The sequence below is a fragment of the Diadema setosum genome, chromosome 4, assembly GCF_964275005.1.
Source record: "Diadema setosum chromosome 4, eeDiaSeto1, whole genome shotgun sequence".
NCBI classification, from domain to species: Eukaryota; Metazoa; Echinodermata; class Echinoidea; order Diadematoida; family Diadematidae; genus Diadema; species Diadema setosum.
In genome coordinates, this window is record NC_092688.1 from 14,314,683 (window position 1) to 14,326,988 (window position 12,306).

Consider the following 12,306-nt stretch of genomic DNA (forward strand, 5'->3'; position numbering starts at 1 on the left):
TAAGCCTCAGAATCTTTTGACTGTAGGTGAGTAGAAGTTCAGCCTTCAGCCTTCCTATTGAAGTTCAGCCTTTTGGCATTTTGATCACTCAGCTTTAAACAAAACAATCAATGAACGGGGAAAAATAAAAGGCAATGCTTGCCCGGCACCTTGGTCTCTCGCCTTGCTGAATTTCCTGCTCCTGGCTTGCTCTCCCTCTATCTACGACATATCAAACTCTAAGTTCCTTTTTGCAAAATTTCAATCGACAAAAGGCCTCGGTTTTAAAGAGAAAATTCCAGGCTCCATCCCCTTGATGCTTCAGACATCATGAGAACTCCAATGAATGCAACGATTGGAAGGTAACTACACGATCAGAAAAGCTGACAATGGATAATGATGCAATACCGGCGATGTCGACCTTCTCCTCTTCTCCTGCAGCTGACAGCCCGAGATGTTGATGTACTACTGGATGTACGGCAGGTAGGTAACCGCACACGTGTTGTAGACACTCTTCTCTACCTTGTTACTTCTCGCTAGCGCTGTGCAGCCAGCAGGGCGTTCCATAATCACTCAGCTTAATCACAGATATTCTTGACACTTTCAAAATTCACGCATTTTATTTTCTTTACATGGCTCTGACTCTATCGATTCCCTTTATATTATTTCTTTTTTATTAAGGTCATATCTTTGAAATGTGGTACACGTAGTGGGAGCAACAAGATGTGCAGCGCATGATTCTTATGGTAGGAATGCAGCTTTCCATAAGCTGGAATCACTGGCATAATGGGGAAAGTCCCACACACAATGAAGGCGCTAGACAAGCATCAAGCCACATTGGCGGCACACTAGCACCCACAATCACCAGCGGGCACATGTTCACCTGTCGCGCGTCGTAGTCGCATGCACCTTGGTTGCGAATTGATCAAAAATACTTCACAAAGACTCTAAGACTAGTAAGAAAAGTCAAACTAACCTCCAACCCAACCAACCTTTGACACCACCACCCTCATAATTTCAGCTAATAGTCCGGTTGCTTGTGTTGAATCAGCATGGATGATATCCGTGATAACATGTGCACCATTTGCAAGACGAATCGGCAGAAGTACAGATGTCCCATGTGTCGGATAGTGTAGTGAGTATACGGGCAAAATTAGCCCGACCAGACGCTGTTAATACGCTACGCGAATACAGCGCTACGTATGTACAGCGGCGACTGGGCTGTGTATAGTTAGGGCAAAATGTGAATGGATGGGGTGTGTGCGGATGACGGCCATCCGTGTTTGCTTGGGCTGGCGCGCTGGGCGACCAGCCCGAATACGAAGCTGTCTCCATGCATATTTATATGCTTGTGGACTAGCTAGTGCCTATGTGCTAAATACCTGTAATTAAATATTAAGCAAAATGTTTGACTTAACATCATGAGGAAATAGTACCACATATTGTCATTGTGAAGGACTGAGTCGTCAGTTGCCCAGTCGACTCCTGTTGTAAACGAAGTCCTCCTTGGGACCGGCAGTTTCCTTTTGCTGTATTGAAGTTTTGTTGCAACAAAACAGAGTGTGAATATGATAAGTTTTGAACCTGAATTTTTATTTTGATGTATTGCCTCCTGGTTACTTGAATTTCTTAAACTCAGAACTGTGTTTGTTATAACAGGAGTGCACTGTATAGTACTAGTCGTATGAGTCCAGGTTATTGTGAATGGATAAGCAATAAGAGAAGGAAAACTAGAAATTTTTCAAAGTAAATTGAGCTTGAGAAATATTTTCTGATTTTTTTTACTTCCGCCAAAGAGGAAATGTTTTCATCAGCATTTGTTTGTTTGTCTATGTGCAAAATAACTCAAAAGTTGTGAACAAATTTGGATTCAGCTGGAAGCTGATGACGTAATAGGCTTCTAGTAGCTACTTAATAGGAAATCAGGAATTTTCAGCATACATTCATATGAGGGAAAAAGCAGTGATCTCATTTGGAGAACAAGATCTGTGGTCGAATGAGCTGCTTAGCGGAGGTCTCTACTCTGGGAGTGCTTCTCTAGTTATTTTTTTTTTTTTAATGAACACATTAAATTACAATATCTATAATGAGGAAATGTTTCATTTACTCTCCTGTTCACTTCCAAATTGTGGCATTAAAACCTATTTAACTATACAGAGCCCTGTTGTTGTTTAGAAGTCTTGGACCCACTGTTGTAATTCCTTATACAATTAAAAGGTCTCTTCACTTTAACCTATTGAGGACGGTTTGATTTTGCTACAACACGCATTTCCCATAGACGCTTGCCCGAGTATACTCGGGACTCGTCCTCAACGGGTTAACTGAACAGTCATAATCACGTCAGTCACCAAAACGAGTCATATTAAATGGCATCTTCTTGTAAAAATAGAGAAGTGTGTAATAGTAATCAGCATCTGAGATGTGAATGTGACACTGCTTGCAATTATTTTCTTTTTTTATTTGTACTTCTAGGAGAAGTAAAGACCTAGTTTGACATTTAGGCTGTCATATTTCACCAACTTGCCAGTAAAGAAATATGATACCCAAATCTGTATTAGAAGATTTCATGAAGTGGTTCGTGTGGATTGTGGTCACTTATTTAGTCCTTGTGTTTTGACTTTTTATTTTCATTACAGCTGTTCAGTAACATGCTACAAGCACCACAAAGCAGAAGGTAAGTACTTCTTTACTCATGATCACACCCTGTGCTTAATATGATAAACTTTTTTTTTTCCTCATCACCTGTGTTATAAGTAAATCAATTGTGAAATCTATGTGTGCGACATACTCATTTAGAACATATGACTATGTCAAACATGAATCATGCTACTCTGATTTTGATTGATTGAAAGCTGCCCTTGTTATAACTTTTAGCTTTTTATTTCAAATGCAGCTTTCTACACTCCCATTTATAAAGAAATTTCTTCAGTGTGTAAATGTGTCCTAGATGTGTAAAATTGTTTTCCCAAAATCAAATTTGGACTGTTAAATTTTCTAGATGTGATTCCCTGTTATGTACTCTGCTGTGCTACATTCTATATTCTGCTGATCTGCAATGTACTCATTCCATCATAGATTCCTGTGTCAAGAAAGAAGAAGCTCATGCGAAACCTGCCAGGAAGGAGCATTCCACAGATTCCAGCAGAGAGAGAGGTATAGTAACTTACTGTATGCAAAACCATCATTGATCAAGTAATCCCCTTGTAAGCATAGAAGCATACAATTACCAAAATAAACAACCTACACAGGGGCGGATCCAGGAATTCTGTAAAGAGGGGGCACGTTTACAAAAATTAAAGGGGGGGGGGGGTGTGCGCCCAGTGTGTTCCTCCCTGGATCCGCCACTGCTACAGGTAGCATTTCAGTGAAACCAAGCCTTTATCTGCAATTAGTTGTGAACTTGTAGCATCTCATCCCTTCTTTATGAAAAAATAAAACTGAACAGCTCATAGTGTGCTGCCCTTCTGAATGTTGTGATATTTGTGACCATTTCTTGCATCTCAGAGGATGGAGAAGTGTCAAGTGAAGAGGACAGTGAACCAGAGGCTGATGCAGATCGCCTGAAACCATGGCAACTCCAAAGTCTAGGTCAGTATCTTCATCTCTCTATGTTACCCCATGATCCCATGTATGTAATGTGATCATGAGAGCTCTCTCTATAAAACTGTGGATTATGATTGCATATGAAATGATTGAGCACCCCTTCTTTTAGATTAGTTTTTGTGTTTATCGGGAGAAAGATTGGAACAGCATGTATACATGTAATATGCATTGTTAAGTGAAAAGGGTATCTTTTGTTATTTTCTCAATAAGCAGTCTAAGACATCAGAAAATAATTTTTCAAAGGTTTTTGATTAACCTTTATACACTGTAGATATAAATGGCCAAGAGTGTGGAACATACCTCATTCAGTAGATTGTCTTACTATGAATTTTTTCTTCAGACAAGATCAGAATTTAAGAAATTTGCGAATTTCATGAACAGCTAGGCTGTTTAACCGATGAATTGTTGCTGAAGGGATCTGTTTAGCAGAAAAGTTTAAGTGCTCATTTCTAGTGCCTGTATACTAAAATAAGTCTACTGTCTGTGTCTCGTCCATGGTGTTACAGGAGAGTCCGACGCTTTGAAGTCCGTCTTACAGAACCACCACCTGAGGGAGATGATCATACACTTGGATCAGGCAGAGGATAAGGTCAAGGCCATAGAGGGCGCCATGCAGGAGCCCATCTTTGTGGAGTTTGCAGATGCCTGCCTTTCAGCCACCCAGAGCAGCAAGGAGAGCCCCCTCATGGAGAGATGACAAATGAATGCTGCCCTCTGCTGTCCGTATCAGTACAAGTGCCATCTCACTTCAAGAAGTCAATTTACATTGGTGAATAAATTCAAATCTGCTTTGAATTCCTTTATCTTGTTAGGAAGGTGTTAGAGGACAACTGCTGACAGGATAACAAGTATGATTTGTCTGACTGGTTTCCAGAATGCAACTGATTAATTAATGAGTTGTGCCTTGTACTAACAGCATCTCACAACCAGTAACATAAGAGCCTTGCTACCCATCAAGTCCAATGATGAGTTCATGACCATAAGCCATCAGTTCACTGTATTACAGGGTAGTTTACTGATGGTGGATCACTGAAGTTGTTGACTAGACATGACAGGAGCACGAGAAGCAGAACAGGTGGTGATGAAATATAGCCTATGGCAGACAGTGTATTACATATGCAACATTTTAATAAACCTTCCATGCACATTCCATACTTGTGTAGAATGATTACGTGTAATCGCTGATTGGAAATAAAGACTTGTGATTGCCAAAGTTGATACGCACATGGTTTGAAATTTACTCTTCCTGTCTCTCTGGAAAAATGATACCATGACTTTACCACGTAAATGTCGAATGCATTTGCTGAATGTATACATCATAACCAAAGTGCAGTACTTTCGCTGACAATGCACAGTTTGTTTTGGATGGATATGGGGGAGAAGGCTGTGCACTTTTAGTGCAGATGACTTTTTATTTGGTCAGATATGGCAAAACATGCTGTAACTTCACAGAAATGTAAAGGGCCATCTGGGAGAGCAGTGGCAACACTGAGGAGGCTACCCTGGATGAAGAGGACCATGCTTTTTTCATTATTGTAGTGCCCACTCGAGGAAGGGGGGGGGGGGGTTCTGAATACAAGAGAAGATAACGACACTGTGTCAAGCTTGGATATGTGGTACAGGAGAGTGAGGAACCACCAGAACATCCAATCTTGTTGGGCTGGTATTATCTTTCTTCAAGGAAAGGGGCTAGACCACTCTACAAAAGGGGAAGGGGCAGCATCATACTTGGAGGGATACATTACTATAACTCATCGGTCTTACCCCTAGAACAGAAAGGAACACTAACCAAGAAATTAAGGGGGCATGCAATTCAATGGGGCTCCACGCCTTTCCCTCCAAAAACAAAACCTCCACCAGACATTTAAACTTTTTCCAGAAATACATGTATCAAAACAGTTTGGACATTGAAGAAGACATCGTGGTCGTTACTTAACCATTTTGTGAGCCAGAATCCACCACAACTCAGGAGGTGACACATGTCTTCCACCTGATTCACTGCATTGGCTGGATCCTTCACAGACTTAAGACAGTCGTCCACGTAGAAGTTTCTTTTCACCGTGTTGATCACTTCTTCATTGAAGTGTCCACGATTATCCTCGGCAGTCTTCCATAAAGCCAAACTGGCACAACTAGTTAGGTGAAGAAGTCACGTCAAAAAGATGTACGGTCATGCAGTATTCAGCTGGTTCCTAAGTGAAGTCCCGTCTTTCCAACAAAGGAATCTCAGGGCATTTCTGTCTTGGGTGGAATCTTCACTTGGTGGAACATAGACTGGATATCTGCTACTACCTATGGCTACTTGTTCCTGACGAAACCTGGTAAGCATGCCAACAAGATTGTTGGTAAGATCTGGCCTTTAGAGCAATTGTTCATTGAATGAAGTTCCTCCGTATCTCACCACGCAATCAAACACCACTCGGAGTTTGTGTTTCTTATGGAGATGGAGTATATTGTGGTGCGGTAGATACCATATTGGCTCATTTGAACCTTCTTCTTGGATAGCTGTCTCAGCTGATGCATCCGATGGTACGCACTCGACTTCCTTTGCATATTCTTTGGCTATGTAATCACCGACTGTCTCTATGTACTTCTTGCATAGGGCTTCATCTTTTTCCAACTTTTTCTTCAGATACCCAGTTTTGCCTTCAACAAATGATGATTGTTTGGGAGGACAGGTGGAAAACTGCACCACAATAGAGCAACTTGATAGTGGCCATCAACCAACACTGCAGATTCTTTCATCACTTTCAGTGCTCGAAGATCTTCCACCTAATCTCAAACTTGATCGAGATACCCACCAAAGTCCACCCTCCAGAACTGTTTCCACTTTTGTTCGAGGGAGTTGTCTTCAAGGCGAGTAAAATTTGCATGGGAACTTGGCATAGATTGTCACCTCCCGGGCACAGGACCCATAAGTGTCCATCCTAGTGGAGTTCGAACTGGATAGGGTTCTGTTGGTTTGCCGACTCTCTGATCCAAATTCCAAAATGCTTCTGGGGTATCTGCTCCTACCAGTAGCTCCATTTCTCCTTTTTCCATGGAAGGAAGGGTAATGTCATTTAGATGTGGCCATTCTTTTACATCTACTGAGCTCGGGAAACATTCACCTGCTATGGGGAGACTGTCTACAGTCCAAACATTGTCCAGAGTCAATGCTTTCTTGGTCCATTACTCCTTGAACTGACATAGAAACTTCAAGGCTGCTCCATCCTGATCCACCGTAGACAGCTGGAAACATCTTTCAGTCCCGGTGAGACCCAATTTGTCCACAAAACCTTTAGTGCAGAGCGAAACATCACTGCCTTCATCTAATAAGGCCCAGGTCGTTTGTCTCCCATTTCCTCTAACCTTCACTGGTACAACTCTCAGACTAATCTTGCCTCGCGAGGAGTGAGCGGTGAATGGCCGACCGACCTTTTGTCTCCTTGACCTTGGTTCGAAGAGCTTAGGTTATCTTGCTTTTCTCCTTTTCCATTTTCATGCCTTGGACTGTTCCTTTGGTTCTCTTCTCAAGGAGAGTTCTGATTAGGATTAGATGTAGTGTGCAGAAGAGCATGATGCTTCTTTCCACAGTCGTTGACTTCACATCGAGCCTTAGAAAGGCAGCCTGCAGCCAAGTGGAATGGTTGTAAGCAATTGAAACACAATCTCGCTTTTATAGCTATGTCTCTTCTGTCATCCACTCCTTTCTTCTTAAAGTATTTGCAGGACTTGGCATCATGCTTTCCTTGACAGTAAGGGCATTTCCTCTCAGGATGATCATGACTGCCTTGGGCTGGACGTTGTGAACTCTCATCAACCCTCTGAGTTGCGAACACTGTCCCTTTGGCTCCTGCGTCTTTCTTCACTGCTTTATCATTCTTTAGAATTGTTTTCGCAATGTTTCTTCCAAAGATATTGCTGGCCATCTGGCCTGATTCTTTTATGAATGTAGTCATCAAGTCAAAGTTGAGCACTATCCATCTCACCATACTGGTATGGGCTCTCCTTGCCCATTCTGCTTGAAGATGAATCGGTAAGAGTCATTGGATCTTGATTAGCATTTCAGAGCCGTTCTCATCTGTGAGATATCCCATCTCAGATAGAACCATTCCGCAATGCTTCTTATCACATGCAAGATCCCACAACCCTGCGTGGTCATTCTATTTGACTTGTCAATGCTTTAGGATCTTATCTAAGTGAACATTCACCTCTACATGCGGTTGTCCAAACTGTTCCCTCAAGATCCTCTTTGCTCAGCATAACCTTCACATGGTTCCATGAGAACACAGTTGCTATTGCAATGCTATTGCGGGCCTTACCTGAACAGTACTGGATGAGATAGGTAAGTCTGGTCTTATTGTCCAGCATGTTGTGTTCCACAATAATCAGTTCGAAACTATTCATGGAGCTACGATACACAGTGGGATTGCCCACAATAACTTCAAAACTATTCATGAAGCTATGATACACAGTGGGATTGTCATCAAAGCTAACCAAGTCTGGCTTTCAGTTCAATGACATTTATCTTATCTAGGACAGGGCTGATGCTAGGAGACCCATTGCCGACTTGCCGACTTCCTCACTGCCAAGGAAAAAGTTATCACGCCCAACACACCCAACCTTTCCGTTCTTAGCAGTTACCATTACTTTGTCTGTTAGGATGCCCCTCACGAATTGCAACCTCTTTCAGCTGCTCTTCAGACATGTAGGAAGAGTGGTGAAGATTTCCGTTGAGAGTTCTTCCACAGTGGGCCCAGATTCACAAACAGCAAACCAACATCACCATCTCCTTCTTTGAGTTCACCATCCTGGCAGGGTCGCCAGATTCGTAGCACACGCCAGAGGAGGGTGGGGGAATATCTGAATACAAGAGAACACAGAGTGGTACAAAAAAGTGAGGAACCACCGTCAACATCTAAGCTGGTTGGGCTGGTCTTATCTTTCTTCCAAGAAGGGGGCTAGACCAGTCTCCAAAAGATGAAGGGACAGCATCTCACTTGGAGGGGCAGGGTACTACAACTCACTGGTCTTACCCGTAGAACAGAAAGGGACACAAACCAAAATTTTGGGGTTATTGTAATATATATTTATTCATTATTATAATTACCATTATCATAATAATAATGATCATCATCATTATCATCATTATCACCATTATTATTACTATCATTATTATCGTTTGACAAGCATAGGGTGTGTGTGTTCTAAGGAGTACCTCATTGCAGGTCTGTGCTTGTGTTTCCCAAGCTGTGTATTGTGCTGTGTTTTGTATGAACAACTGTAACATCACACCAAAAAGAAAATCAAACTTGATGTATTGCAACTTCTCCGAGTGTATCCACATTGTGTCCTATACGACTGTTGAGTATTTGTGATCACTGTTAATGCAATAGGACGAGTTGAATGGACGTGTGAGATTTTGATACTATAATTGCCCTTGCTAGAGGCTAAATGACAAATTAATGAACTCAAGAATCTGTGGTATAATTCATGGGCGGATTGTCTTTGTGTCACATAACAATTTGTTTCAAGGTGTTTGTGTGTGTGTCCACTTTGTGTGCGTGTTTGTGGGGGTGTTTGTGATTTCTCTTGTTGTTGTCCAAGCAAATGCAGAATAAATTCCTCAAAAGCCTTTTCAAAGAATGCAATAGAATTCACAAAGTTGAATCTCTTTGCCAGTAAATTGCCAATTATGTTAGCATCTAGTATTATATAGAGGAATACTGTCATAACAGATTCTTGTTATTCTTAGCTACTCTCCTAAGTTCAGTTTTCATGGTAACGCCTATTTAACACTGCATGTACATCCCAGGAAGTAGTGATAAATCATAATATTCTGCAATGGATATATATATATGGTTACAGTTAGTTATTCCGAAGGTTTTTTTAAATCCACAAATGAAATAAGGTTCATTGTTGCGAAGGTTCGTTAATCCATAAATAAAATACAATTCGTAATTCTGAAGGTTCGTTAATACATGTACACACCTTACTTTTGGGTTAACGAGCCTTAATTTTCAGACTATCTAAGTTTGGAATAACTAACATTATATCATTTTCGGATTAGTGAACCTTCGGAATACTAAACCTTATTTGATCTTCAGATCTACAAACTTTCGGAATAACAAATCTTATTTCATTTTTGGACTAAAGAAACTTCGGCATGATGCCACATGTTCGAATAAACGAACCCTATTTCATTTTCAGATTAACAAACATTTAGGCATAAGAAATGTATGTGTGTCGGAATAATGAACCATATTTCATTTTCGGACAAACGAACCGTCGGAATAACAAACATTGCTCTGAAGAATAAAATTATACAAGGTGTTAATTTCTGGTGTTACACCTAAGGAAATGCATACTCCCAAGGTGGAAACGATTCATTGTGTTGATTGATGCGTGCTTGCTATTTCTATGTAAGTTTGGGGCTATCATTTCAATTCTGATAACTAATATGTTTGGTATGACATGGGAAGATTCACACACATTAATATCCTAATTTTTATAACAACAGGTTTTCATAAATCATTTGCTATTTGCATCTTTTCATTTTTTTTTTCAGTATGAATGCTAAAAAAGTGTAATGATGAAGTATCTTGCTTCCACATGTGACATGTAGGGCCTACCGAAACGAAGCATTTATCTCATAAACAATATTAAAGCGAAATGAAAGGGAAAATGCATGCATACCGAACTTAATGTTTTCCTTGGTTCTCTTGGTGTTCAGTATATATATATATATATATATATATATATATATATATATATATATATATATATATATATATATAATATCCTAATATAATATTATGTACAGGGATATATATATATATATATATGTATATATATATATATATATATATATATATATATATATATATATATATATATATATATATATATATAAATGATTTTATTATGTATTATTTTGTTAGTAAATGTTATGGAACAAAAACATATCTCTCCCTCCAACAGATGAACAACAACAAACAGATACTGTGTTTATCCACAATTATTTGCCCATACACAAATTGTTTTACACTCAGTGTATAAAGAAGCCGTGGACAGTTGAAGTGGCTGAAAGGAATACTACAGTAATCAGAATGAAAATGAGATACCCTTGTAGAAAAAAAGGAAAGAGAGAGAGAGAGAGAGAGAGCAAAGAAAGGAGGTGAGCAGCAGGGGGATGGAGAATATATATATAAACAAATACATATATCATCTGGGTTATAATACAGAACAGTTGTCTATGTAAGGTTCGACGGGAATAATTTTAGTTTCTCTATTTCAGCCCAAAAGAGCCGCAGGGGCATTATTAGATTTTACCGAGTTTTCACGCCGCCACATCACAGCTCGACTGACATCAATATAAAGGGACACCATTATTATTCTCTTTTAATCGTGATAACGGAATGGATTTAGGAAAAGCATGTCAAGTTGTAATTTCATGCTGCAGTGCGGTAAACCGGCATTATCGGAGGGATATAATATGATCTATCTCTCGATCGTTTAGAGGAACACAATTCGGTGCCCAAGATGATTGAAGTTATAAAATCCGCAGATGGTGAATAATGGATATACCAAAGGGGGCGCGAAACCTATCTTGTTTTTAGCAGGCGGTTGGCCGTCTGAGGGAGGTGGTTGGGGATAGTGCTCTTGGCGGAATTGGTGGCATTAGTAAATGCTCCCACTAAGGTCTGAACCCTAGGAAAATCAAGAGATTTTCTGGGTTTAAATAAGAACAAAAAGTAAAACAAAGGTGCGTGTCTTTGATTTCAAACTGTATATAGAGAATAAAAAGTGTAAGGGGGACGGCCCCTTCCATCCCCTCCTCCCCGGTTCCGCATCCTCTTTACAATCATTAATCTTAGTCCCCCCCCCCCCCCCCCCCCCCCTTCTGGTCCCACAGATAAACATGAGCAGCATGCTTTTTTAGTCCATAAACCCGCACGTTGGCATGCAGGGTTTTGCAACTGCAGACACAGCTCAGCGCGGAGGCGTGTAATACGCCCTCGCATCTGCGGTACGTGTGTAACTGGTAGCGCTGAGACGCCGTAATCCCCATCGTGTAAAGCGTGCTGGGATACACGTAATTCACCGCCGGTGAGAGGAAAAAAGGCTCAATGAGTGGTTTGGCTGACGAGAAGCATGTGCGAAAACACGTGTTCCAAAGCGTCGTTTTAAATGGTACCTCTAGGATGAAAACCTATAGCTTTTCGCCTTTCTATGTCGTTTCTAAGTCGAGAGTGTAAATGTGTGTATGCGTGCAGGTATTTCATATACGGAAATATAATTCATCAGCGACAAAGGACAAGGACCTATGTGACTTAGGTGACAATTTGCATTTTGTTACGATGTGAGCCATCGAGGAAAATGCGAATATACGGTTGTTTTGGCATGTTTTCTCCCCAAAATGAGATGACTTATTACATAAGTGCCCCATCTAAAAATGTACGGGAACCTGGCGTAGCCTGATAACACCGCAAGAAAGTTCACACACTTAGAAACACATGAACTTCGAAACGATTCCCTCATTTCTTGCTGCGGTTGAATAACGTATTTTTGTTATCTCCTTGGGGGTGATTATTTGTCACTTTGGGTCCATTTTTGCAGGAAAGTTCAAACGTAACGGGCATTGACGCAGGACCCACCCACAGATTTCACAGGCATTCATCAAAACCAGATGAACACAAAAGTAACAAAATCCTCATCATTTAAGGCGACCTCTTCCGTATT

General features: G+C 40.6%; 1 protein-coding gene across 1 annotated transcript; it reads left to right on the forward strand.

Moving 5' to 3' along the window:
• The first annotated feature begins 870 nt into the window (after positions 1 to 870).
• LOC140226901 (zinc finger HIT domain-containing protein 3-like) lies at positions 871 to 4,786 on the forward strand. The gene is made up of 5 exons (XM_072307329.1): positions 871 to 1,114; positions 2,616 to 2,653; positions 3,055 to 3,132; positions 3,484 to 3,567; positions 4,089 to 4,786. Exons 1-5 carry the CDS (start codon positions 1,032 to 1,034, stop codon positions 4,277 to 4,279), a joined length of 474 nt encoding a protein of 157 aa, XP_072163430.1. The 5' UTR covers positions 871 to 1,031; the 3' UTR covers positions 4,280 to 4,786.
• Positions 4,787 to 12,306: the final 7,520 nt, after the last annotated feature.

What these genes read in the sequence shown, in the direction of transcription:
- LOC140226901 (XM_072307329.1), top strand. Translation starts at nt 1,032, where the DNA reads ATGGATGATATCCGTGATAACATGTGCACCATTTGCAAGACGAATCGG. An exon ending in CCCATGTGTCGGATAGTGTA is followed by an intron (nt 1,115 to 2,615) that starts GTGAGTATACGG and finishes TTTTCATTACAG; the next exon opens with CTGTTCAGTAACATGCTACA. An exon ending in ATGGCAACTCCAAAGTCTAG is followed by an intron (nt 3,568 to 4,088) that starts GTCAGTATCTTC and finishes ATGGTGTTACAG; the next exon opens with GAGAGTCCGACGCTTTGAAG.